Source organism: Grampus griseus, assembly GCF_964374135.1.
Source record: "Grampus griseus genome assembly, chromosome: 2".
NCBI lineage: Eukaryota > Metazoa > Chordata > Mammalia > Artiodactyla > Delphinidae > Grampus > Grampus griseus.
This window is the reverse complement of record NC_139018.1, coordinates 114797339-114823816: the sequence shown is the minus strand read 5'-3', so window position 1 is coordinate 114823816 and position 26478 is coordinate 114797339. Positions and strand designations below refer to the sequence as shown.

At 47.2% G+C, this 26478-nt stretch overlaps 1 protein-coding gene across 4 annotated transcripts in view; it reads left to right on the top strand.

Annotated features, from left to right (window-relative positions):
- The window catches only part of HEXA (hexosaminidase subunit alpha), a 39196-nt gene extending 12982 nt beyond the window's left edge, over window positions 1-26214 (top strand). For 2 of the 4 annotated variants that reach the window (XM_082649201.1, XM_082649200.1), the window contains exons 2-14: window positions 14667-14759; window positions 16461-16526; window positions 18139-18185; window positions 18840-18950; window positions 19817-19918; window positions 20405-20537; window positions 21449-21629; window positions 22559-22645; window positions 22904-22976; window positions 23640-23823; window positions 23991-24081; window positions 24778-24882; window positions 25969-26214. In XM_082649201.1, coding sequence (XP_082505327.1) covers window positions 14667-14759; window positions 16461-16526; window positions 18139-18185; window positions 18840-18950; window positions 19817-19918; window positions 20405-20537; window positions 21449-21629; window positions 22559-22645; window positions 22904-22976; window positions 23640-23823; window positions 23991-24081; window positions 24778-24882; window positions 25969-26032 — 1337 coding nt within the window. In that variant the 3' untranslated portion in view covers window positions 26033-26214. Of the gene's footprint in view, window positions 1-14666; window positions 14760-15184; window positions 15203-16460; window positions 16527-18138; window positions 18186-18839; window positions 18951-19816; window positions 19919-20404; window positions 20538-21448; window positions 21630-22558; window positions 22646-22903; window positions 22977-23639; window positions 23824-23990; window positions 24082-24777; window positions 24883-25968 lie in introns of those variants that run through there. The other 2 variants (XM_082649202.1, XR_014296411.1) reach the window with 2 other exon arrangements.
- Window positions 26215-26478: the final 264 nt, after the last annotated feature.

Genomic DNA, 26478 nt, shown 5'->3' with positions numbered 1-26478 from the left:
GAGGTAGCCGGGGAGATCAGCAAGCATATATGTGATTTTGGAGAAAGGGGTACATGCAGTCAAGCACACATCTCGGTAGAAGGTTGCTGTTGGTCACGAGGAACAGATATCTTAATGATTTTAGTGCTTTTCTAAGTATGGAAAGATGCAAGAAATTGGATTTATAAAATTTTCTCCTGAAAATATCTAACTATCTGAAGCCGTGTTCTGCCAGTTTTCCCAGAGCCCAGAGTGCCTCATTCCTGATCTCTGCTCTGAACTCCTGTCAGGGTGTGTTGAAGGTCAGCAACTGCATTGGCTAATCACCCAATTCTTGTAGAGCTGGATGGTGAGTGACATTCTTCAGGTAACAATTATACAGAAGGAAAGGAGTTTTGCTGCCCAACCAATACTTCTTTTAGAAATGAAAGAGGTTACTCTTATGTTTCTGCATTTTCCAAAATTTCTTCTGCTGGCCCTAGAAACAAGTGACAAGATTAGAGTCAATGTGCATCACCTAGAGGTGTAACCAATCGGATGAGAAGCTTTCTCCCACCTTTGTGGGGCCACTGAACACAAGGTCAGCCGTATAATTGTTACCTAAAGAATGTCACTCGCCCTCCAGCTCTACAAGGATTGGGTGATTAGCCACTGCAGTCGCTGACCTTCTCAACACACCCTGATAGGAGTTCAGGGCAGAGATCTGGAATGAGGCAGTCTGTGCTCTGGGAAAAGGAGGAGGTTGGGTCTGTAGAGGTGAGAGGTGTATATGTGAAGGATATTCTATGATCTTCCTCAAGGCTTATGGTTCTGTAATCTGTTGTAATAGAGAAATGGGTTTGCTTTTCTTCTCTATCCCTGGTTGTAGTGAATAAGACCTTTTACTGGGTCAGGAACTTCTCTCTTTTATTTCCCCTGCATCCCTTTTAAGCTGCTGTTATTGCTTAAGCTCTCTGGCCATGCACTCAACCCTGATCTCTAGCCAGCAGTGGGGTGCTATCGCTGTGTCCACATCTTGAGGTTGGCTGCGGCTTGGGTCTGGTGTGGAGCTCTCTCCTCTGGAAGTGTATGCTCAGATGGCAGGGTGCTTGTCAGCTCGGGTGTCAGTAAGTAGCCTCCCTTTCTTTTGTAAAGCTTTGGGTTGGGAGCAAGGGAGATGGCTCACCAGGTACACTGTGTCCTGGATGAAAAGTTTAACTGCTGTCCTATTCAACTTTGTCCTGGTAGTAAGTAATAACTAGGAACCCACATTTGTGGCTTTGGTCTTTTGACTAGGGCCACAATCCTAGTATGAGGAAGATTCAGAGTTCCAAGCCCATGTCCCTTTTATATGTTGGAGTGTCAGCCTGTTTGCCATACAGGGTGGCATCACACAGTAGTGGAGCCCTCAGGCTTCTGTAAGAAGCTCATGAAAAGCCCTCAGGGAAGCTGCTCTTATGGTGTGGTTATCCCACAAGGCACCCTGCCCCTGGGCTCCTCCAGCCAAGTGGCAAACATGACTTTTTAAGAAAAGGGAAGTAGGACTTCCCTGGGGCACAGTGGTTAAGAATCTGCCTGCCAAAGCATGGGACACAGGTTCGAGCCCTGGTCCGGGAAGATCCCACATGCCATGGAGCAACTAAGCCCATGCGCCACAACTACCGAGCCTGTGCTCTAGAGCCCGCAAGCCACAACTACTGAGCCCACGCGCCTAGAGCCCATGCTCTGCAACAAGAGAAGCCACCGCAATGAGAAGCCCGCACACTGCAACAAAGAGTGGCCCCCGCTCGCCGCAACTAGAGAAAGCCCGTGCGCAGCAACGAACACCCAACACAGCCAATAAATAAATAAATAAATAAATTTTGAAAAATAAAGAAAAAGAAAAGGGAAGTAGAAAATGGAAGGAAACTAGCATTTATTATCTGGCACTTGCTGTATGTTATGCCATCTAATCTTCATAACAGCTCTGTGAGATTAGTGTTATACTCATCTTTCAGAACTAAGACTCAAAAGAGGTTAAGTAACATGTCCAGGGTTACACAGCTAGTAGTGGTGGAGCAGAAATTCCAGTCTGGTCTCTTTGTCTACCAAGATTTTGCTCTTTTCACTGTGCAATTTTAGGGCAGTCTACTCATAAATACTTTTACCAAGCGTTATACCAATTAACCATTTGGAAAACTACTGGCCTCTGGTAGGATTAAACCCTGATCAGTAACTTCTGACATCTAATTGCTTTAATCATTAGCACTCAAATTCTAAATACTTTGATCCCTGGCCCATTGTTTTCAGATTCCAGTAGTATTTCTAGCTGGCTTCCTCCCTTCCATTCATCCTTAGTACAAGCAGTTTTTATTAAGGAACAATAATTTGTCAGTAGCACTGGTTCAAGGAATATTAATGAGCTGCCCCTGTCCTTAAAGAATTTACAGTCTCATACCAGAAAGCTACAGTAATCAAAACAGTATGGTACTGGTACAAAAACAAACACATTTGAATGGAACAGGATACAGAGCCCAGAAATAAACAGGCGCACTTATGGTCAATTAATCTATGACAAAGGAGGCAAGAATATACAATGGAGAAAAGACAGTCTTTTCAAAAAGTGGTGCTGGGAAAACTGGACAGCTCCATGTAAAAGAACGAAATTACAACATTCTCTAACACCATACACAAAAATAAACTCAGAAAGGAATTAAAGACCTAAATGTAAGACTGGATACTATTGAATGGGAGAAAATATTTGCAAATGATAATGACCGATAAGGGATTAATACCCAACATACGTAAACAGCTCATACAACTCAACATCAAAAAACAACCCAATAAAAAAATGGGCAGAAGAAATGAATAGACATTTTTCCAAAGAGGAAATGCAGATAGCCAACAGACACATGAAAAGATGCTCAATATTGCTAGTCATCAGGGAAATGCAAATCAAAACCATAATGAAGTATTACCTCACACCTGTCAGGATGGCTGTCATCAAAAAGAACACAAATAACAAATGTTGGCAAGGATGTGGAGAAAAGGGAACGCTTCTACACTGTTGGTGGGAATGTAAATTGGTGCAGCCACTGTGAAAAACAGTGTGGAGGTTTCTCAAAAATTTCTATTTCTCTAAAAATAGAGCTACCATATGACCCAGCATGTTCCACTCCTGGGTATACATCTGAAAAAAACCAAAAACACTAATTAGAAAAGATACATGCAACCCAGTGTTCATAGCGGCATCATTTGCAATTGCCAAGATATGAAAGCAACCTAAGTGTCCATCAACAGTTGAATGGCTAAAGAAGATGGTGTGTGTGTGTGTGTGTGTGTGTGTGTACACACACACACAGTGGAATGCTACTCAGCCATACAAAAGAATGAAATTTTGTGATTTGTAGCAACATAGATGGACTTGGAGGGCATTATGCTAAGTGAAGTAAGTCAGACAGAGAAAGACAAGTACTGTATGATATCACTTATATGCAGAATCTAAAAAATACAATGAACAGTGAATACAACAAAAAAGAAGCAGACTCAGATACAGAGAACAAACTAGTGGTTAGTAGTGGGGAAGGGGGAGGGGCAGAATAGGGTTTGGGGAGTGGGAGGTACAAACTATTGGGTATAAGACAGGCTCAAGGGTGTATTGTACAACACAGGGAATGTAGCCAGGTTACATTATTATTTTGTAATAACCTTAAATGGAAAGTAACCTTTAAAAGTATAAAATTTTTTAAATTAATTTTTTTTTTTTTTTTTTTTGCCGTACGCGGGCCTATCACTGTTGTGGCCTCTCCCGTTGCAGAGCATAGGCTCCAGACGCGCAGGCTCAGTGGCCATGGCTCACGGACCCAGCCGCTCCAAGGCATGTGGGATCTTCCTGGACCGGGGCACAAACCCGTGCCCCCTGCATTGGCAGGCGGACTCTCAACCACTGTGCCACCAGGGAAGCCCTAAATTAATTTTTTAAAAGACTTAAAAGAATTTACAGTCTCTGGAAGTGGAAACACAGACATATGGTAAAGTGTGATTTTGCTGATAACTGAGGTACAGGTGCTTTGGGAACACCTGACGTGTGTGTGTACAGGGGGTACATTTTGAGAAGACTTCCAGTAAGAGCTGTCTAATGAGATCTGAAAGGAGTTAATGGAGGTGGAGTTATTAATCCACACAGAAAGAAATGCATGTAGGAAAGGCCTTTAGGAAGAAGCTTCCGTGACATATTCAAGAAACTCAAGGTCAGTGTGGTCAGTGTGAAGCATGCACTGAACTTGATGGATCAGCAAGTTCTGAAGCTAGTGAGGTGGTAGATGCAAGGTCATGAAATGGCCTGGTGAGCCCTGATGAAAATATGAACTTTATCCTAAGATCAAGGAAGGCCAATAAAAGCCATTAAGCAGGATAAGTGATGTGACTAAACTCTGGCTGCATTGGGGATTGGTGGGGAATGGGACTAGAGGCAGGAAACCCAGTTAAAAGGCTCTTATAGTGGTCTAGATAAGAGATAAGAGTGGCTGAAGTGGGTTGACGGCTGTACAGACAAAGAAAGCTAGAAGGATTGAAGAAAAACTTAGCAAGTGGATGTCCATTGACAGATAAATGGATAAAGAAGATGTGGTATATATACACAATGGAATATTACTCAGGCACAAAAAAGAATGAAATAATGCCATTTGCAGCAACCTGGATGGACCTAGAGATTATCATACTAAGTGAAGTAAATCAGACAGAGAAAGACAAATATCATATATGATATCACTTATATGTGGAATCTTAAGAAATGATACAAATGAACTTATTTATAAGACAGAAACAGACTCACAGACATAGAAAACAAACTTATGGTTACCAAAGGGGAAAGGTGGGGGGAGGGATAAATTAGGAGGTTGGGATTAACATATACACACTACTATATATAAAATTGATAATCAACATGGACCTGCTGTATAGCACAGGGAACTCTATTCAATACTCTGTAATAACCTATAAAGGAAAAGAATCTGAAAAAGAATAGATTGATACATGTATATGTATAACTGAATCATTTTGTTGTACACCTGAAACTACCACAACATTGTAAATCAACTATACTCCAATATAAAATAAAAAAAATTTTTAAAAGAAAAAAAATTCAGGAAGTGGAATGCTTGAAGGTGGGGGTTATGATGGAGAGGGGGTGTGAGCATGGCTCCAGATTTGTGACTTAGTAATTTGAATGTGTTCAGCTGCCATTCACAAGGATAGGGAAAACAGTAGGAGAGCAAGGGAAGGAGGGAAGGAGTGAAAAGAGAGACAGACAGAGAGATTGATTAAGAGCTTTAGAGGCGATGGGAATGATTAAAAGTCAGTTTGATTTTGGACCTGTTGAGTGTGAGGTGTCTGTTTTCTAGCAGACAGTTAGCTATATGGTACTGAAGCTTGAGAGAATGAGTTGGGACATTTCCGAGTCCAAAAGTCACCTAGGATAATAGCTAGCCTCCGGATGGAGAGAAAGACTGGAAACCAGAATCCAAAGTCTTGGGTAAATAAAGAAGTGACAGGAAGTTGCAGAGTGTCGTGACAAGGAGAGGCTCAAGATTTTACAGCTGAATGTCATGAGCCACAGAAGAGAGGTGGTGGTTGTTGTTGCTGCCCTTGATTGTAGAGGGTGGATGGCCTGGAAGCAGCCCCATAGCTCAACCCCAGAATGTGAGAGGAGCTGCCGCTCAGAGCAAGTGGTAGGGGCAGCAGTATCCTGGGGAGAGCCAGGCTTCTGTTAAGGAGGAAGTAGAAAAGGCTGTGGGTGTTGGTAATTGAATAACCATGGAGTAAGGCTCCAGAGGGTTGGCAGGGATGGACGATGTGTAGTACAGGTGGCTTGGTGGGGAAGAGGAAACAACCCTTAGAGAGATGGGAGTGTCGACCCAGAAATGAGCAGAGGTGTTTATGTACTGGGCAGAGTGACAAAGGATGATAGCAATATGACACAGTAGACTTCCATGACTATAAAACCATGCCAAGGAAACAAGTTCCAGAGGCAAGCAAAAGTTCATGTATGTATGTGTATGTACGTGTATATATATACGTGAGAATTTACTAGATGACAAAGGAAGCATTTCCAATCAAAAGTGAAAAGATGTATTAGTCAATAAATATGTAGGGGTGACTGGTTATCCATTTGGAAAATTTTTAAATCTTTACCTCATGTCAAGCACAGAAGTAAATTCCAGGTGTATTAAAGATCTAAGGATATGCCGTAAAACTATTAGAAGGAATCAAAGGAGTGATTCACGTAGTCCCAGGGTAGAGGAGGCCTTTCTAAGCAAGCCAATAAAGGAAACCATAAAGGAGAAGACTAACAGATTTGACTACATACAGATTAAAGCAAAAGAACCCATAGGTTAAAGACAAAATGAGGCAAACATTTGCAACCTTAAAAGACAAGGATAAAATCTAGAAACAACTCTGCAAATCAATAAAAGAAAATTACCTTTAAAAAAAGTGCAAAGGGGCTTCCCTGGTGGTGCAGTGGTTGAGAGTCCGCCTGCCGATGCAGGGGACACGGGTTCGTGCCCCGGTCCGGGAAGATCCCACATGCCGCGGAGTGGCTAGGCCCGTGAGCCATGGCCTCTGAGCCTGCGCGTCCGGAGCCTGTGCTCCACAACGGGAGAGGCCACAACAGTGAGAGGCCTGCGTACCGCAAAAAAAAAGTGCAAAGACAAATGAACTTATCTACAAAACAGAAACAGACTCATAGACATAGAGAACAGACTTGTGGTTGCCAATTGGAGTGGGTGGAGAGAGGGATGGACTGGGAGTTTGGGATTGGTAGATGCAAACTATTACATATGTTTGGATATTATGTATGGAATGGATAAACAAGGTTCTACTGTATAGCACAGGGAACTATATCCAATCTCTTGGGATAAACCATAATGGGAAAGAATGTAAAAAAAAGAATGTATATATATATGTGTATAACTGAGTCATTTTGATGTACAGCAGAAATTAGCACATTGTAAATCAACTGTACTTCAATAAAAAAAATGTTTCTGTTGGAAAAAAAAAGTACAAAGAATATGACCAGTAAATACAAAGCAATGCTCAAATTCAATCATTATTAAAGAAATACAAATTAAAACAATGCTGTATTTCTTTATCAATCAGGCTGGCACAGATGAAACAGAAGTGACGTAGTCTAGTTTTGGAAGGATGAAAAGATGGGCCCATATATTTTGGCTCAGATAAACTAGTACAGTAATTTGGAAGAGTAATTGGCAGCATCAAAACTAAAAACTTTAATATTTTTGGCCTAGAATTTCCACCTCTAGGAATTTTCCTACCAAAATCTCTCACAACTGCTTTAACAAAGAATATATATATGAATATTTACTAGAATATATATATGAATATTTACTAGAGCATTGTTTATAATATTGAAAACTTAGAAGCATTCCCAAATGTCCACAAAGAGGAGAGAAGTTAGGATTTTCACCTTTTTTAAAAAAATAAATTTATTTATTTATTTATTTTTATTTTTGGCTGCATTGGGTCTTCGTTGCTGCGCATGGGCTTTCTCTAGTTGCGGTGAGTGGGGGCTACTCTTCGTTGCGGTGCGCGGGCTTCTCATTGTCGTAGCTTCTCTAGCTGCGGAGCACGGGCTCTAGGCACGCGGGCTTCAGTAGTTGTGGCACATGAGCTCAGTAGCTGTGACTCGAAGACTCTAGAGCGCAGGCTCAGTAATTGTGGCACATGAGCTCAGTAGCTGTGGCTCAAAGGCTCTAGAGCGCAGGCTCAGTAGTTGTGGCACACAGGCTTAGTTGCTCCACAGCATGTGGCATCTTCCCGGACCAGGGCTCGAACCCGTGTTCCCTGCATTGGCAGGCAGATTCTTAACCTCTGCTCCACCAGGGAAGTCCCCCAGATTAAGTTTTAAAAGTAAAGGAAAAAAGAAAACTTTTAACTACAACTTTTACAAAAGAAGACAGAAAGGAGAATATTCAGGATTCACCTATGGGCTAGACGGATTGTATCAATATTTCTGAGTAGGTATTAGTAGTCTCTGGTGGGTGAAGAATCTTAGGACTTGTGGGAAGAGGCACCACGGTCCAGACTGAATCCAGCAGCACTATGGAGAGGCTCCAGGCTCAGGGCAGTTGGATTCTCAGACTCCCACTCTACAGGGAGAAGTCTGACAGGGGTGGTCTTGCCTCTTCCCTAGACACACCAATGCTCTTGTGTATCAGCTGCTTCCCAGGCTTGGAATACCTTTTCCCCTCTTGGTAGCTGGCAAACACCAACTCAGCGTTCAAGGTCCTGCTCGTAGGTCCCCTTCCAAGGTTAAGCCTCCCTCTCTGCCTCCGGAAAGAGGCAGCTATAATATCTACTGTAGCCTTTATCACAGTGTTTTGTAATTGTTGTTTATATTCGTCTCTCCCAGTAGACTGTGAGCTCCTCAAGGGCAGGGACCAGGGCTTGTTTTTCCTTTTAACTGCCCCAGCACCTAGAACAGGTCCTGATGCACAGTAAGTGCTCCATGTATCGTGGTTGGAATGAGTGGGAAATGAATGATTCCAAGGGCTCTCATTAGGCCAAGTACAGGGAGAGGAAGCCTGGAGACCACGCATATGAAGCTGGGAGTGGCGGGGAGGGGGAGGGTGGGGGGTGGGGGCAAAGTGGGCGTGGAGAACCAGCGTTGGCCCCAGTGAGGAGAGTGCCAGGACTGCGGGGCAGGATAGACCTGAAAGAGTGGGATGTGCCAAAGGCTGGGTTGACTTCCCTAGTTTCCACTCCAGAAGCCAAACCACATGCCACTTTATAACCAAAGTGAGTGGTGTTTTCTTTATGCTGCTGAGATTCTGTGAATTAAACACACTGATATGGTGGAAATGTTTTGATTCACAGAGGAGCAGGGTGGGTCGAGGGACAGGCTATTATGCACTGAGGTAAAGACATGGCTCCTGGGTACCCTGTTGCAGGAATGAGTTCTCCCTTCCAGAGAAGTAGAAAGACCTGAATCTTCGGATTTGTGGACCTAGGAGTCTTCAGAGCAGTGTCTGAAAAGGCTCTTTCTGGATGTCTGGGTGTCTTTTTACTATTCCCCACCCCAGTCCCAGAACTTCAGAAATACTAGGTTTGGGTGTATAAAAGTAATCTCTACATTAACTGTTTGCCATTTATACCTGATTATTGTATAGCACAATCATTATGATATGTAGCACTAAATATGCATTTAAAAAATTCTAGCGTCATTCATTTTTTTTCCAGCAAACATTTATTGAATGACTACCGTGTGTCAGGCACTGGGAATACAAAGACACTGAGATTGGTCCCTGCTGTTGAGGAACTCACAGCCTTGGGGAGGAGACAGACAAATAAACAGCCTATATTAAGATATCTTTTATGAAAAATGTATGTATATGTTGCTTCATGATCACATAGGAAGGTCTCTTAGGAAAGGGTGGGGGACTGATAGAAAGTTTTAGAAAAGGAAAAGCAGAGCTGTTTCTTAATCAGGTGAGATGTGGAGGCAACGAAAAGTTTGTTTCAATTGGAGGAAGCAATACATGCAGAGAAAAAGAGGGAGAAAATGTGGCATTTTCAGAGTTCTGTAAAGAGTTCATCGTGCTCCTGTGAGAGTTCCCCCACAGGAGCAGAGAAAGATGAGGGTCGAGTTCGTATAATCATCCAGCAGATTCTGCACTTTATCCTGAGAGCTGTGGGGAACCATTGTAGGCTTTTGAGCAGAGATTTTCATAATCTGATTTTCATATTAAAAGATCACAAAGGATAAGAGATGGAAATGGGATATATATGGAGGCAGGGAGAGCAACTGGGAGATTTTTTTACAGTCCAGGTGAAAATTCACAAGAGGCTAAATTAAGGCATTGACCCAATGTGGGTGGGAAGATGGTGGTGACGTCAAGAGCCAGGAAGGATTCTGTAGTTATAACACTTAGTTGGGTCTTTCTTTTTAACTGCTGTAATCTCAGTGCTTAGCACAGGGTTTGGCACATAGACAGTCAATAAGTATGAGTGAATAAACTTGCGCTCTACTCAGAAGGATGGGAGAAGGAAGAGGTTTCTGGTCTGGGTAAATCAGTAGATGGTGCTGTTATCAAACTGAGAGAGAAGGTCAGCCAGGAAGAGGAATGAAGAGTTAGTTCAATTCCGTATTTAAGATTTGAAGTGCTTTTGAGACATTTGAGTGGAGGTACTGTATGACTCTAGAGCTCCAGAAGAGTTGGCATGGAAAGGTAGATCTGAGAATCATCAGTCTACCGTGGGAGTGGGTGACATTGTCTGGAGAGCGTATAAAGTGAGGAGAAAAAGAGAAGTCTGGAACCCTGGGGATACCACAACGTAGGGGTGGGTGAAGGAAAAGGAGAAAGGAAGCATGTTCAAGGAGTTAGAAGGAAAACCAAGACAGAGCCGTGTCCCTTAAGCTAAGGGAGTTTAGTTTCAAGACGGTCAGGGCTGTCTGCTGTCTGATGCTGCCAAGAGGTCCTGAAAGTGTTAGTACTATGCTGCCTCTGTACAGCAGGGATTTTTGTCTGTTTTGATCACTGTTGTGTCCCCAGCACAGAATAGCCTGGCTCATAGTAAGCGCTCAGTAAATAACTTGAATGAATGAATGAATTTGTTGAAAAGGATCCCTTGAATTTAGCTGCAGAACTACAGGCCCTTGGTGAAGGCATTTTCAAAGGAGTGATGGTGAAGGAAGCCAGATTATAGTGGACTGAGGAGTAGAAAGGAGGTCAGGAAGTGGCTACAAAGAGAGGACTAAGGATGGCCAACTTCATGAGCACCTCTCGTGTGCCGGGCACTGAGCTAAGCACTTCACACGCTTTAACTCATTTAATCTTCTCAACAGCTCAATGGGGTAGGTACTGTCATGATCACCAGATGAGGAACCTCCAGCTCAGAGGGGAAATAACTTGCTCAGGGTCCCACAGCTAGGAAGTGTTAGAACCCAGATTTGAACCCAGATCTGTCTGACTTTGAAATTCAGCACTGAACTGCTCAGGCTCCATTTCCTCTAGAGTTTTTTTGTAACTGGAAGGAGAGAGAAAGAGTGACTGTTTGAGATGACCTGGAGTCAAGACTAGGAAGACTTGCCAAGATTTTAATGCTGATGGGAGAGAATCAGCGAAAAGAAATAATTTGAAGATCTGGGGGGAAAGGGAGATAACTTATACAAGAGGAGCCTGAGGAGAGTTGCAGAGCACAGGTGAAGGGAAGCCCCTTCCACCAAGGTAGGAAAAGGAGAAGGTAAAGACCAGGTGTGAGTTGCAGGTATTTTTGTCAGGGAGGAGCAGGGAAGGTAGAGGTGGATGATTGCTGATTGTCAGCTGAGAGTAAAGGAGGTTGTGATCCAGTTATGGACTCGAAGAAAGTGGTACCAGTCTGAAATAGCTGTTGCAGAGAATAGAAAAAAGCAGTGGTGGAGAAGCAGATTTTCACGATTGGCATCAAGGGCCCAGCCAAGATGAGAGACCAGGATAGGTGCACGGAAGGCAGATGTTAGATTGATCCAGGTTGAGGGTTTTGCCCACTGTGTGCAACCGAAGACAGGGACAGGCTGTTGAGAGTATTGCCTAGATTGGGTTTGAGGTGATGGGTCACCACATCTAGGGCAGCAGTGAAGGAAGTGAGGATGGGAGAGGATTGAGAACAGAAAGGGAATGGAAGGATCATAGTACTGGCATCTGGACAAAGTTCAACAGCGGGATTTTGGTAGTAAAAGGGTCTAGGATTCCCTTGTTCTCGAGTTCCACATCCAGAGCTGACCTGTGATGAATAAGGCTAAATTGTGCTAAAAGGGGGGCACAAGGGTAGAAGACTAACCGTGGTTATCTCTTCAGAGAACAAGAGGGGTGCCAAAGATAACCTTTTTTTTCTTTTTGCTGTAAACACTTCTGGGCTGTTTGAATTTTTTTAACTTCTTAAATTTAAAAAAATACAAACTTTTCAGTGAACCCAAAGAAAAGAGCAGGCTTCCATGAAAGCATGGGGGATGAGGGAGCTGCAGAGATGGGAGCAGTGGTCTAGAATGGGACCCCGGAGTATGTGATCTGTCTGTGGAATCACGAAGTACTGGCTCTGAGGAGCAGCTGGGACCTGGTCCCACCCTGCCATTGTTTATCAGGGAGGAAGTGGGAGCCCCGAGACTCGCTCTGCTTGGCAGCAGCAGGGGCAGAACCAGAACTAACCCTTCCTGATCTCCCAGCTCAGTGCTCTGTTTTCCATGCTGCTTCCTGAGCACTTGAGGCTTCAGAATTTCCTGCTGTCCCGCCCGGGCTCATTGCGAGCGTTCCCATGCGATCGCTGGTGAGCAGGCTCTTTGCCAGACCCTGCTTCCCACATCTCAGTTCTTCCCAGCGCAGGGTGTGTGGGTGTTTGTAGAGGCGGCTGGCTTGTCCCCTGCCTATTTCCTGTTCTCTTCAGAGTGGCAACTTGGAGGCGGAAAACCACAATGATGATCTCTATTTACATCCTTTAAATGACCCAGTGTCCCTCCTGTTTTGTCAGCTCTCACATCACTGCGTCCCCTGGTCCTTCCTCCTCAGAGCTTGTTTAAGCAGCAGCCATGACTCTGTGTCTTCTTTATCAGCCCAAACCCACATGAGTCACTGAGAGCACTTAGGACGGGGCTTCTTCACCATGAGATTGGTGGTCAGGGGTGGAGGGATGAGCCCTTAAATTAAGGGCATTGTTCTAGGGGAAAAATCCTTTCATTTTTGTCAGATCTTCAAAGGAGTCTGGGACCTTCCCCACTAAAAGACCATGGATTTAGAGAATGGAGTATAGGTGTGTTTTAGAAAAACACCTGCTGTTAGATGTTTTCTTGTTTCTTGTCTTCTTGTCTTCTAAGTAAGTTCAGATAAACCTGGTGTTTGTGCAGCCTCTCTCGTCATCAGGACAGTGACCGTGGCAGTTGCATATGAATAGTTGTGATTTCTCTTCAGTTTGGTAGACTGAGGTCCAGAGGATTAAGACTGTACAGCTCAGGACTTTTGTCCTCTTTTGCATGCCCGCCTGGGTAGATGTGCACATGAGCTCTCCACACAATGATATTGGGGCTCCACAATGTGTGGGGTCAGGTGGGGATAAGGAGACAAGGGATGAGGCCGTGGTTGAAGGAGGGGATATTCTTTTATAGTTTTCTTCACGCCTGCCTCTCAGTGAAGTCCTCCTTGGTCTTTGGGGTTTGTAGAGATGGCCTGTCTGCTTAGAGAGCTTGGGATGGCCCTGCACATTCTGCTCTGAGCTTGCTCTCTGCCCTGAAAGTCTGGTTGTCCTCCTGTGTTGTGGGGATGAGTCTTCACTGTGTTGTGGGGATGAGTCTCCAGGGTTTAGAATGGAGCTGTGAATTGGCCCGTCCCAGAATAGCCTCAAATTCTCTTCTGCCTCCAGGGTTTCAGCAGGTATTGGTGTGGGGCAACAGGGTATTTACAGGCAGGGGAAAGCACGTGTTTGCTCATTATGGTGGGAAAGGGCCCCTGGTTGGCTTGCTTCCTGGCCGGCCTGAAAGCCAAGATGCAGCCACGTGGTGTCGTGATCAGGAGATTTGAGCAGGCTTCCTTGAGATGGTTCAAGGCTCCCGGGTCCCTTCTGCCAGTTTGGTTTTGAATCCTCTCTCCCTGCTTTTTTGCCAGGCCATCCTACCCCTGACTTTATAGTTCCATAGGAAGTCAGGGATGTTGTGGCGCCAGTGGGGATGAATGTGGCTCCAGAAAAAGAATAAGAGAGTGGGGGTTCACTGAGGCTCGGGCTTGGAGTGGTACCATCAGAGCCACCCTGAAGGTCATGGAGAAGCACCAGTGGGAGGGTGGGAAGAGACAGTACATTCGTGTTTTGGCTTTTTTTTTTTTTTTTTTCCTGCATAGACTGGGATCTGTTAAACGATATTAGATAGTATATAGTTGTCTCCTACTGGGTGGCTTTCCGCTGTTGGGAAGAAGTCTGCCTTGGACAGAGAACCTGTTTGGGAAGAGGAAGGAAGGAAGCAGGATGGGCTGGTGGCCACGTGCCTTTGCTGGAGTGCCCGCTAGGTCATCTCAGGCCTCCTTTGCATAGGAGATCCTCCTGTCATCTGCTTCATCTGCTCACATTAGCTCCTGAGCCTTTACAAAGTTGGAAGCTTTCATCTGGAGCCCTCCAGAGCAGTGCTACTTCAAGTGCCCGTCTGCAATGAGATGAGAAGCATACGCACCAGAACGTAAAACTGTTCCCTTCAACAAGATAGCCTTGTTATGAAAAATTGTTAGACCTAAACAGTGAGTTTGCTCTGACATAGTTGCCTCACATTCTGGAGTCATGTAAGCTTCCTATGTGGTGACCCACCAGTAACACCGTCTGCAGATCAGCAGCTAATCTGCAGACCACACTTTGACTAGCAGTACTCTAGAGCCACCTTTAGTTCAGAAGCAGTTGTTGAGGTCTTCGAATCATGTGCTTGGCCTCTACAAGTCAGAAACAGAGAGCCCGGTTACAGAGAGCTGCTGCCAGGTCAGTCATACACGGGCCAGGCGGGTTACTGGGGAGAGCGGAGCACGACCAAAGTGACCAAGTTGAACAGATGACTAGGCAGTGCCAAGGGCAGATCCGTCCCCTCTCCCTTACCACAGGCACACAAGCTGAAAAGACCAGAGCCAGCAACCCTTCTGTAGGGCCTTAATTTTGCCTGTTGTTTCTGGTGGCAGGTCAGCCTCACTGAGTTCATCCTGTCCTTGCAGGAAAATGGCATATGTCAGAGAAGAATTCGTTGGTTATCCTTGTTGTCACTCCTGGATGTGACCAGTTTCCTTCTTTGGAGTCTGTGGAGAATTGTAAGTACCGCCTTGTTCCCTGTTCGAGAAGAGAAAGCACTTGTCTGGAGCTGTAACTCCAGATGGCCTGGCCTAAGTTGCGGATGCTACGCCTGGAGCCCTCCATGAGTGTGGGGACCAGGGCTCACCAAGTGCCCAGAGCGGTCAAAGGTGAATTTTTCCTACGCAGTCTAACCAGCATCTGACAGTTGGCTGTGAACATCACACTGGCTATTCACTGAGTCCCACAGGACACCTGCCTTCTGGACTGAATATAATCCCACTGGCATTTTGGGAACTTGTACACTTTGCTGATTTTCTCTAAGAGACCCTACCCTGGGAAGAGAAGGAGTTTTCGGCCGTTTGAACCAAGATGAAGTCAAGGCGTTGGTTCTGTGGCTGCCACCCGACTTCCCTGAGCAGCGGCATTTGGGGACGTCTCAGTCTGCAAAGCGAACATTCAGGTCTTGGCTTCTTCCTTACATTCCTGATGGAGTAGCTGAAGCTTGGAGACAAAAGGACAGGAGGGTGATTTCAAAGGCTCTGGGAATGTCGTAACCTGGACTCACCCTTCCAAGCATCCCTCTCCCCTTCATACTTGGAGCTAAAACCTGGCAGGAATTATGTTTCCGGTGGGGAAACTGACCCACGGGGGGGTGTGCTTTGTAGAGGAATCTGTACCCGCCTGCCCCTCCTCACACACTGTCTTCCAGGGCCTCGGAGCCACTGGGTGACCACCCTCCCACTGTGGCCCCAGGCCTGAGTGCAGCCTTGCTTGCTCAGGGAACGCCTCCCCTTTGAAAGAAAAAAAAAATGGTAGCTTTTTTTTTTTTTTTGGCCGCGCCGTGCGGCCTAAGGGATCTTAGTTCCCCGACCGGGGATCAGACCCACGCCCCCTGCAGTGGAAGTGTGGAATCTTAACCACTGGACCACCAGGGAAGTCCCTTGCTGTTATTTTTTGTTTTATAATATATTGCATTTTTATTCCTAAATGAAAGAGAACTATCCATATATAACGGAAAAATCCACATGGGTGACAGCTTTTCTTTTTTTTTTGAATTTTATTTTATTTTTTTATACAGCAGGTTCTTATTCATCTGTTTTATACGTATAAGTGTATATATGTCAATCCCAATCTCCCAGTTCATCCCACCACCACCACCACCACCCCTCCCTGCTTTCCCCCCTTGGTGTCCATACATTTGTTCTCTACATCTGTGTCTCTATTTCTGCCTTGCAAACCGGTTCATCTGTACCATTTTTCTAGATTCCACATATATGTGTCAATATACGATATTTGTTTTTTCTCTTTCTGACTTACTTCACTCTGTATGACAGTCTCTAGGTCCATTCATATCTCTACAAATGACCCAATTTCGTTCTTTTTATGGCTGAGTAATATTCCATTGTATATATGTACCACATCTTCTTTATCCATTCATCTGTCGATGGACACTTAGGTTGCTTCCATGACCTGGGTATTGTAAATAGTGCTGCAGTGAACATTGGGGTGCATGTGTCTTTTTGAATTATGGTTTTCTCTGGGTATATGCCCAGTAGTGGGATTGCTGGATCATATGGTAATTCTATTTTTAGTTTTTTAAGGAACCTCCATACTGTTCTCTTTTTGTTATTTTCTAATCCAAGGATTTGCACAGAACATGTGATTGTAATCTGAGGGTAGAAATCCTTAACCAAATGGGGTCATTTCTGTCATTTCAGACACCCTGACCGTAAATGACGAGCAGTGTTTCCTCCTCTCAGAGACTGTCTGGGGCGCCCTCCGAGGTAACAAGATGGGGCTGACACTGGGAGAGAGAGAAGGATGATGTGGGAAGGTCGACCCTGGTCGGGTAGGGGGCAGGACTAGGGGCCCAGCGAACACCCCCACCTTAGGAAGCTTGCTTTATGGACCAGTTGGAGTATTTCCCCAGCTCCCTGAAGGGAGTATTCTTACCGCTGTCTCCAGAAGTTGACAGGTGTCAGCCTGTGCGGGGGCAGCCACTCCCCTGGGCAGGTGCTCTGGGGAAGCAGGGGGCAGGCAGCTGGGGAGAGAGGCCCACTCTGCCACAAGCACTGCTTGTTCAGCTCTCCTTTCAGACACGTGATCGGAAAGGTTCTTTAAAAACTAGATCAAAAGGAATAGATAAATGTCAAAAAAGAGGTAAAGAGTGGTAAAATATGTAGAACTCTATTATTGGGGGAGAAAATGAGAACTTTGCTAGCTAACGGGTGATAGGCCCCCCTGCCCTTCTTCTTGGCTTACTGAAAATGTATTCGGTCCCTAGATACAGACTTAGCCAAACAACTCGACCGCTTTTGGTAAAAGGTCTGCTGGTGAACGATGAGAGATTCTCACTGAACTCCAAACATTGTTTTGGTTTGTCTTTGTTCCCCAGCTTCTCCTCCCCTCCCCCGTGTTTTGGAGAAACAGCATGCCAACTCCCCTTTCTACCTCTTGTAGCTTTTGTGTGGGTGTTAACTATTAGGCAGGTTAAGGTAGGGGAGATCTGGGACCCCGAGTGCTAGGCGTCAGAGTCAGACTGGAGACAAGCCCAGATGGTACACTGGAAGTCTGCCTCAAATGAGCTACTGAGTGACCATGAAAGTCTCACAAATTCTTAAATTCTGAAAACTTAGGGTTCTGGGAATCCTTCACAGGGCTTCTGCTGGATTTTCAGAAGTGAGGCCCCAGCTGTTGAGAACATCTAGTGCTCTGGACTCAGCATGCCTGCCCTTGGGCTTTGCTGGAATCTAGGAGTCTGTGTCCAGTCTTCTGGGGCAGTTGCTGCCTGCCACACCTCAGCTCCCTATAGCTGCTTCTCTTCTCAGGCTCTGAAGAGGAAAAGTGGAGGCTTCTTTGTCTTCTAAGTCCAGCTGTGGACCCACAAGTTTCTGACTGAGTTTATGAAACTCAAGTCAATGATCACATTCTCACAATTCAGTCTGGGAGAAGTGAAGGGGCAGCAGATTGGGGGCCCCTTTTTCTCAGCTCCCTTAGCTCCTGATGGGTATTATCCATGGAAAGCTTTAACCCCTTGTGAGCTGGCCTGTCCCTGCGTCTGTCCTCATGGGCACACATCTTGGCCTCTCTTCTTAATATCTTTGTAAATTCAAGGCTTAGGAAGTATAGATAAGAGGCATGTGGGTTAGTGTATTGCTAGGAGGGGCACAAAAACCCCTCACGCTGCCACCTCCCCAAATAAAATACAGAGTAAAAATAGAGACTGGCTTCCTACTATCCCCTTTTCGTAACTGTTGAGAACCATCAAGCCTACACTAGATCCCCTCTCGCCGTGTGCCCAAGCACTGTGCCGTGCCACATGGGAACCTTCCAAATGGTTCCAACTCTTTACCCACCTCCCTAAGTCTTTCCATCTGCCTCTCTACTTCCCTGCAGGTCTGGAGACTTTTAGCCAGCTTATTTGGAGATCTCCTGAGGGCACGGTGAGTGTGGGCCCTCAAAAAGGGCTCCTTTTAAATCTCTGGGACACACACACACACACACACACACACACACACACACACACACACACACACACACACACACACACACACACACACACACACACACACACACACACACACACACACACACACACACACACACACACACACACACAATCTCTGGGGTTTGCTCCCAATGTTGAGAGTCCTGGAAATATCTTATTTTACCTTAAACAGAGTCCTGGTGGCTTGAGATGGCCCCAAAAAAGAGTATTCAAGGAGATATGGATGGAAACTGGTTTGGTAGATTTTGCCAGTTGGAGTATAACTTAGTTCCCCTGAGTCATTGTTTAGACATGACCTTGAGACCACACTGCTTTGAAGAAAATATTAACAGTCAGTGAAAATTTGGAATGTGTGGGCTGAGTGGTATGTGGGACACCTGTATTTGGCTGGCATGGGACAGTTGCTCTCTGGACAGGTACCTGCTTATGGTCATTGAGGTAGAGGTGTGCAGTGTTTGTGGAGACAGTTACCCTGCAGAATAGTCACAGGTTGGCTTTTCAGGGATCTTGGAAGACTTTTCTCATCCCCCTCCACCCCACTGGTGAATTTCCTTTGAATCTTAACATGTTCAGTGTTTGGTCCACACAGTTCTATATCAACAAGACGGAGATTGAGGACTTCCCCCGCTTCCCTCACCGGGGCTTGTTGTTGGATACGTCTCGCCATTACCTGCCACTGGCTAGCATCCTGGACACTCTGGTAACCAGGCCTTAAGGCCTTCTTTGCCCTCAGGGTTCTGGGGTAATGGGACAACAGATAGATCAGGTGCCATATTCTTAAAGAGTTACAGAGAGAATGTGCATAACTTAGTGAGCTCCCGGGAAAAATGTAAAAGATGACCTGCTCCAAGATTCAAAAAAATAACAAGAGTGATTTAAACCTACCCCATTTGGCTACTGAGGACCAATGTCCAGGCTATCTCCAGCGATGCAGGAAGTGGTTTGGGGAATTGACTAAGCAGAGCTAACTTTAGTTAGTACAAAGTCATAGGAAAGAGATGTCCAAAAGTCTTAGCTGGGGATGGTCCTCACTGTCTTGAAGTTGATGGGCAGTCTGACCTGACAGTTGCTGATCTAGCTCACGTGTCTAACTTTTCCTTTGCTCTCCTGATGGAACCAAAGACGTGGACACATCCACCAGTTTTGGCATCTGAGATTTATGGATCATGGGGCTACTAAATTCACAACAGACCTCACCGTCTGGATAAACACTAGTCAGACAACCCAAAACAAATGGCAGGAGGAAATATTAGTTTTCAGGGTATTGTGGGGCTTTCTGAAGACCCCAGGGTACCACGGAGCTGCAGCCCTCCTCTCGATGTGACCATAACTCATCCCCCAAAGAGGAGATACTACTTCTGTCGGCCATCTTTGCATGTGCAGGGTCTTCCCCTTCCCTCCACGCCAGGCGCAACCCGATGCGAAGGTTTGATAGGGAGAACCCGTGAACACTTAGCAGGAAGCTGGGCGGGTTGAGCCTGTTAACGTGTGTGGAGCAGCCTGCCAAGCTTGGGGCTGCAGCCGGAGAAGTTGTGCTGAGTTAACTGTGCGTGCTCTGACCTACAGGATGTCATGGCGTACAATAAATTCAACGTGTTCCACTGGCATCTGGTCGATGACCCTTCCTTCCCATATGAGAGCTTCACTTTTCCAAACCTCACCAAAAAGGTATGCCTTAATTTCGCCCAGACCAAGTTGATGGCTTGAAGTCCGAACCTGGCTATGGCGCCCTGCTGGCAAGGACACCAGCTCTCCTCCTAACCAGCCAGTTTTAGGGACACACTGACATATAGGGGGCGGGCACTGGATTTGGAGTCAGGAGACCTGAGTTCAGGTCCAAACTACACCATTAATTTGCTCTGTGACCTTCAGGAGAGAATCTCTCCTGGCCCCATCTTCTTTTTATTTATCTATATTTGGTTAGCTGGGCATAATGACTACCTTACTCACCTCACTGGCATCACGGCACTGAGATAAGACAGTAGATGTGACAGCTTGTGGGAAATTATGATAAAGTTCCTTGAAGACCCCTGATACCAAAGGGCTCTTGGTAGATTTTCTGATATCCAGGGGAGTCCAGAAGGCATTTTGAGTATCCTTTCCTCTGCCAGCCTTCAGGAAATGAGGTCCTGAATGGTGTTTTGTACCTTCCAGGGGTCCTACAACCCTGCCACCCACATCTACACAGCACAGGATGTGAAGGAGGTGATTGAATATGCGCGGCTTCGGGGTATCCGTGTGTTGGCAGAGTTCGACACTCCCGGCCACACTCTGTCATGGGGACCAGGTAAGAATAATGTCTGGAGGTGGAGGGAGGCTACTGATTCCCCTCAACGGGACTTTAGGATGTCGGCTCTTGGATGTAGCATGCCTTAGCCTGGTCTCTGGAAGAATGGTTTCCATCAACTTTTTCCACTGGGAATTTAGATAGGCAGAATTTACTTTGGGCGAAGGAGGCCGCTTCTTACTATTAAAATATGGGCGGGGACTTCCCTTGTGGCTCAGTGGTTAAGAATCCGCCTGCCGATGCAGGGGACACGGGTTCGAGCCCTGGTCCAGGAAGATCCCACATGCCGCGGAGCAACTAAGCCCGTGCGCCACAACTACTGAGCCTGTGCCCTAGAGCCCGCGAGCCACAACTGCTGAAGCCCGTGCACCTAGAGCCTGTGCTCTGCAACAAGAGAAGCCACCGTAATGAGAAGCCCATGCACCGCAACAAAGAGTAGCCCCTGTTCTCTGCAACTAGAGAAAGGCTGTGCACAGCAACAAAGACCCAATGCAGCCAAATAAATAAATAAATAAAAAGGGCAAATTCTTCTCAGACGTCCTTGCCTCATGATGCCCTTGTAGGTTGTTGTGCCCTAGCGTGGAAGAAAGATTTTGCCAGTTTTGCTGGATCAGGCTCTCTGCTTTTCTGCCCATAGGCTACGTGAGGGCAAACTTTGGGACCAAGGGTGACCCCTGCTGGAAGAGTGTGTCAAGGCAGGAGTATGTGTGTGCCAGTTGTCTGTGTAGGATTGTGGACATACTTGTATTTCTTTGATTGTCACTAAATGCTCATAATTACCAGTGTCTGTGAATGCCTGAGTGTTCCCGTCTGTGTGCATGTAATGTCTGAACGTGATTGTCATCATGTATATGACTGTATGTGGGGTCTGTGTATTTGTGACACTAGTGTGAGGTTCTCTATTGCCTTAGGTGTCCCTGGATTATTAACTCCTTGCTACTCTGGGTCTCACCCTTCTGGCACCTTTGGGCCAGTGAATCCCGCTCTCAACAATACCTATGAGTTCATGAGCGCGTTCTTCTTGGAGATCAGCTCCGTCTTCCCAGATTTTTATCTTCACCTTGGAGGAGATGAGGTTGACTTCACCTGCTGGTATGAGCCCTGTGACCTTCCCATCCTGGCCTGATGAACTGCCTACTCAGAGTAGAGGTTAGCCCGTGAGAAGCTACCTGTCTCAGGTGTTCCTCATCTGTCTCCATCCTGATGGCTCAGGTCTTCCGCCTTTTCTCTCTCCACCTACAGAGAGGCCCTACCTGATTTTGGCAAGGCTGTGAATGTGAAACTCTCCTTTCCTCCTGTCATAGCCTTGAGATATTTACAGAAAAATCAGCTCTGGGCACAGATTGTCTTGGGAAAATCAGGATAGAGAAAAACAATCCCTGCTTTTGGCAGCTTAAAATAGTCTGGTTGAAGAGACAGGACACATATGAATTCGAGGCTAATATATGACAGTGTCTAGTTAGTATTACATTGTAAGCTTCCAACCCTCAGATCTGCTTAGCTCAAAAGAGGCTCAGGGGCTTCTTGGCGAAGTGGGCACTAGCACTGGATCTGAGAAAGGGTGGAGGAGGGAAAAAACAAAATGTAGACCTTGTGGGGTAAGGGAGCTGCAATGGGTGACAGACAGCAATGCTTGTATCCAACTGGAATAAAGAATAAATACTAAGGGAAAAGCAGACTGTGCCCAGGGTGTGGGAGGTAAGAGACAGAAGACAGAATCCAGTGTGCCGGAGCCCCAAGCCTAGACCTCAGAACCACGTGTCATAGCCCAGAGAGATTGATATGTGTTCTCTTTGAGGGTGAACTTGAAGCTCTTCAGATCCAGACTCAGCCTATGTCAGTGGCCCTCTTCATTTAATTTTGTTTAGCCACACCTCCCAAATTTGTGGCCTCTTGAGATCCTCAGTCGATTGGTTTTTCAGGTGAAAAAAAGGAGTTGTGGGAGGCCAGGTGATACATCCCCAAGCTCTGGGCTTTGAGGATGTCAAAAGAATTAATCTTCATTTTCTTTTGGGATTCAGGAAGTCCAACCCAGATATCCAGGCCTTTATGAAGAAGAAAGGCTTTGGTGAGGACTTCAAGAAGCTGGAGTCCTTCTACATCCAGACGTGAGGAAGGAGGGAGGGAGGGCAGGGTCCCTGGGGGTCAACTCCTGTGAAGTCCTCACTTTCCATAGCAGGACCAGGACCTGCTGGACCACTCTCTGGGCCCCTGAAGGGGTCCTTTGTCATGTCCTTTCGTTGGAGTGGTTGATTCCCACCTGGTCAGTCAGGAATGGGCCCCTAAGCAGGCTCAGCCCCCAGGGCACTGGCACCTGTAGCACAGAGCCTGTCTGAACTGAGCAGACATTCCCTTTACTCTCTAAGGCTGCTGGACATCGTCTCTGCCTATGGCAAGGGCTACGTGGTGTGGCAGGAGGTGTTTGATAATAAAGTAAAGGTGAGCCAGGGGCAGAGAGAAGGGGCCACCCTCGGTGCCTCCCCATGGTCTCCCATCCCTTCCCTGCTCCTGTGCGGGTACAGAGGTCTGAGCCCTGGGTGTGGGTGTCAGGGCCTCCATCTGTCTTCCCTCACTGTGAACTGAACGAGTTATTTCTGCTGCTAGGTTACTTGGGATTCCTGAGACTGGCATGATGGGTTGGGTTTTCCTGCCTGTGTCATAGACTAGGATCTTCCAGGTCTGCGAGCGGGGCTACCTTCTCCTTCATTGTTGAGCACTAAGATCCCAGCTTCCTGCCACGTCAGGGGCTCTGCAGGAACCTCGTCCCGTCCTCAGAAGCATCTGGAGATGCTTGGACATGGTAGCTCCTGATCTGTTGAGTCTCCTGGGCCCCACTGCTTTTCTCCCTTAGCTCACAGCTGGTGTTACTATCTCAGTGTAGACAGGGAAGCTGCAGAAGGACTGGGGGAGAGGCAGCAGGGAGCTCTCCTAGGGCCTGTGGGACCCTCGGCCTCTGCACTGGGCTAGAAACTCAGTTGTTAGGAGTCACAGAGAAATGCTTTGCTGCTGGGGAGCAGAGGGAATACACACCCCTTGGCCTGGGTTGCTTGCATAACACTGTGGCCTGGGAATCTCCTACTGCCCTTTGACCTTTCCTGACAGGTTCAGCCAGACACAGTCATCCAGGTATGGCGAGAAAAGATGCCTGTAAGGTACACGAAGGAGATGGAACTGGTCACCAGTGCCGGCTTCCGGGCCCTGCTCTCTGCCCCCTGGTACCTGAACCGCATAACTTATGGCCCTGACTGGAAGAATATCTACATGGTGGAGCCACTGGCATTTGAAGGTAAACAGGGAGCTCTCCTTGCTGCCAAAGGCGGTTGAATGGGGTACAGGGCGGGAGGCAGGAGATTCTGGGCTGGACATTGCAGGTCAAGAGACGAAATGACCTATCTGAGGAGTGGGCCATGTTGGGAAGGCGGTAGAGGCCTGTGGTTGCTTGTTTTCCCTCAGGTAGCCCTGAGCAGAAGGCTCTGGTGATCGGCGGAGAGGCCTGTATGTGGGGAGAGTATGTGGACAGCACAAACCTGGTCCCCAGGCTCTGGTAAGGGCTACCTGGGGACGTGGAGGGTTGGGCCTGTGGGCGTGGGTTCTCCCTCACAGGCTCAATCCCGTCCAGCCTCGCCCAGCTGAGCACCCTCCTTTCAGGCCTGGGAGAGAAGGGGCATCGCAGTGTTGCCCCTGTTTGTATGTAAGTCACCTCCCGCCTGACTTGCGTATTTACTTCTCCAGCCCATAGATGTGTCGGATGGAGACTGTTGTCCCCATTTCACAGATAGAGATAAGGAGTCCTGGAGAACATGTTGAAAGAATGTTGCTTTCGGGATGGCTTGCCCAGGATCCAACCCTGAAGTGCATGGCCCTGTGATAAGACTCCTCTATGCTGTCTCCTCAGAGGCTGCAGCCCCTCACCAAGTCTGGTTGGGTGTATAGAGTTTACATTTTGAGAACAGCTGCTCGGCCACTGTTGTATCCGTGTTCACGACGCCTTTAAGACGTACTCTGCTTCCCATGTGTTTGGGAGAGGAGGAGATGGGATCACGATCCCCATTTTGCTGAAGATGGAGCTGGGCCCTAGAAGTCCCTGTGAGCCCTCCAGCCGGCTGTCACTCTGATTAAGGTGTTGATCACGTCCCTTGGCCCCGAGCTAGTCCAGGGTACCTAAACAAGAGGCTGTGGGTGTCCAGCACCCTTGCCAGGGATCCAGGGCCCAACCTGGTGCATGTCCCCTTTCCTGCAGGCCTAGAGCAGGGGCTGTTGCCGAGAGGCTGTGGAGCAACAAGATGCTGACCAACCTGGACTTTGCCTATAAACGTTTGGCACACTTCCGCTGTGAGCTGCTGAGGTACGCAGGCCATGGGCAGGTTGGGGGCTGAGGACCCCTACTGACAGGAAAAGAATACTGATAATAGCTAACACTTGCAGGGGCATACTGTGTGGGGCAAGCCGTGCGCTCAGCCCTCTGCCAGCATTGCTTCATTGAATCTTTACCATAACCCTATGAGGGGGATGTAGTTTTATCCTCATTTCAGAGGTAGGCAGCTGACGCACAGAGCAGTTAAGTAACTTGCCCAAAGTTGCTCAGAACCACGATATGAACCAGGCTGACTTCAGAGTCTGCGCTCGTAGCCATGGCCATGATTTTATGGGTTCTCATGACACCTGTGCCCCTGTTAGGATGGGCCTGCGTAAGATGGTCATTTCCCTGATTCATTCACTTACTAGGTCTTGAGGCCCTAGGGGAAACAGCCTAGTAGAGAGGGGAGTCCCAGGCTGAGAGCCAAGCATGGTGGGGTCTAAACCTCAACTGTCTGTAATTTACTGGGCGACTTTGAGCTAGTTCCTTACCATCTCTGAGCACATAACTTATTTGGGTAATAAAGGAGGCATGCCTAGAGGTACCCTAAGGAGATTGGTCAGGTCCTGGAACTTGTGAGGCTGAGACCTAAGGATGGGATTTCATGTCCACACCCAGTGCGTGGGCTGGACAGTGCCTCGGTTCCCCCCCTCACCACATTTACAGAGTTTTAGAGCCATTAATGGGGCCTCCGTGGGCCAGGAGCACTGGGCACCCCTTAGGCATCCAGCTTTTTTCTAAAGAGACTGAGTTATTTGGAGCTGGGGCACAGAAACAGGCAAGTTAGAAATACAGAGGTGTTCCTCAAGGTTCCGGGGTGTCCCTGTATCAGAATCACCTGGGGCACCTGTTCAGATTGCAGATTCTTGCCAACACACGGCCCCACCCCAAGCAAGAATCTCTGGAAGTGAGACCCCCCCCCCAAGGAATGTTGGTATCTAGTGGCAGATTGAAATCCACTGAACTGGGGGAAGGGGAGACCATTGGTTGTGGTAGAGAAGGTGTTGCTGGGGCCCAAGACCGACCCCCTTCCGAGGGGCTCATCTCGCCCTGTTTCTTTACGTCCTCTTGCAGGCGGGGTGTCCAGGCCCAGCCCCTCAGCGTAGGCTACTGTGACGTGGAGTTTGAACAAACCTGAGCAAGTACCCCAGGCACCGAGGAGGGTGCTGGCCCTAGGAGAGCGGTAGCGGGGCCAGGCTTCCACTGTACCGCCCCCCCCAGGGGACGGGGCCCCTTGCCTACGTGCCTGTGTGCCTGGAGACAAGGGGGCTGGTGTTGGTGCTGGTGTCCAATAAAGAGTGATGTGGCGTTTTTCTATAATGAATGTGGATTACCTGTGTGAAAAAAAATGTGAGTGGCCCTCGGGTAAGGGAGCTGCCAGAACTGGCCTTCTGCCCCTGAGGGTGATAGGGCTCAGCAGGGCCCCAGCCAGGTTGGGCTCAGTATCTGCCCCTGGAGGGATCTTATAAGTTGAGGGCTGGGAATGAAACCTGTAGCCTTTATGCTGTCCTGCTCCACCTGAGTTATGATGCCTCTCCAACCCCACACATAGTCCAGACACATACCCCATCCTTAGACTCATCA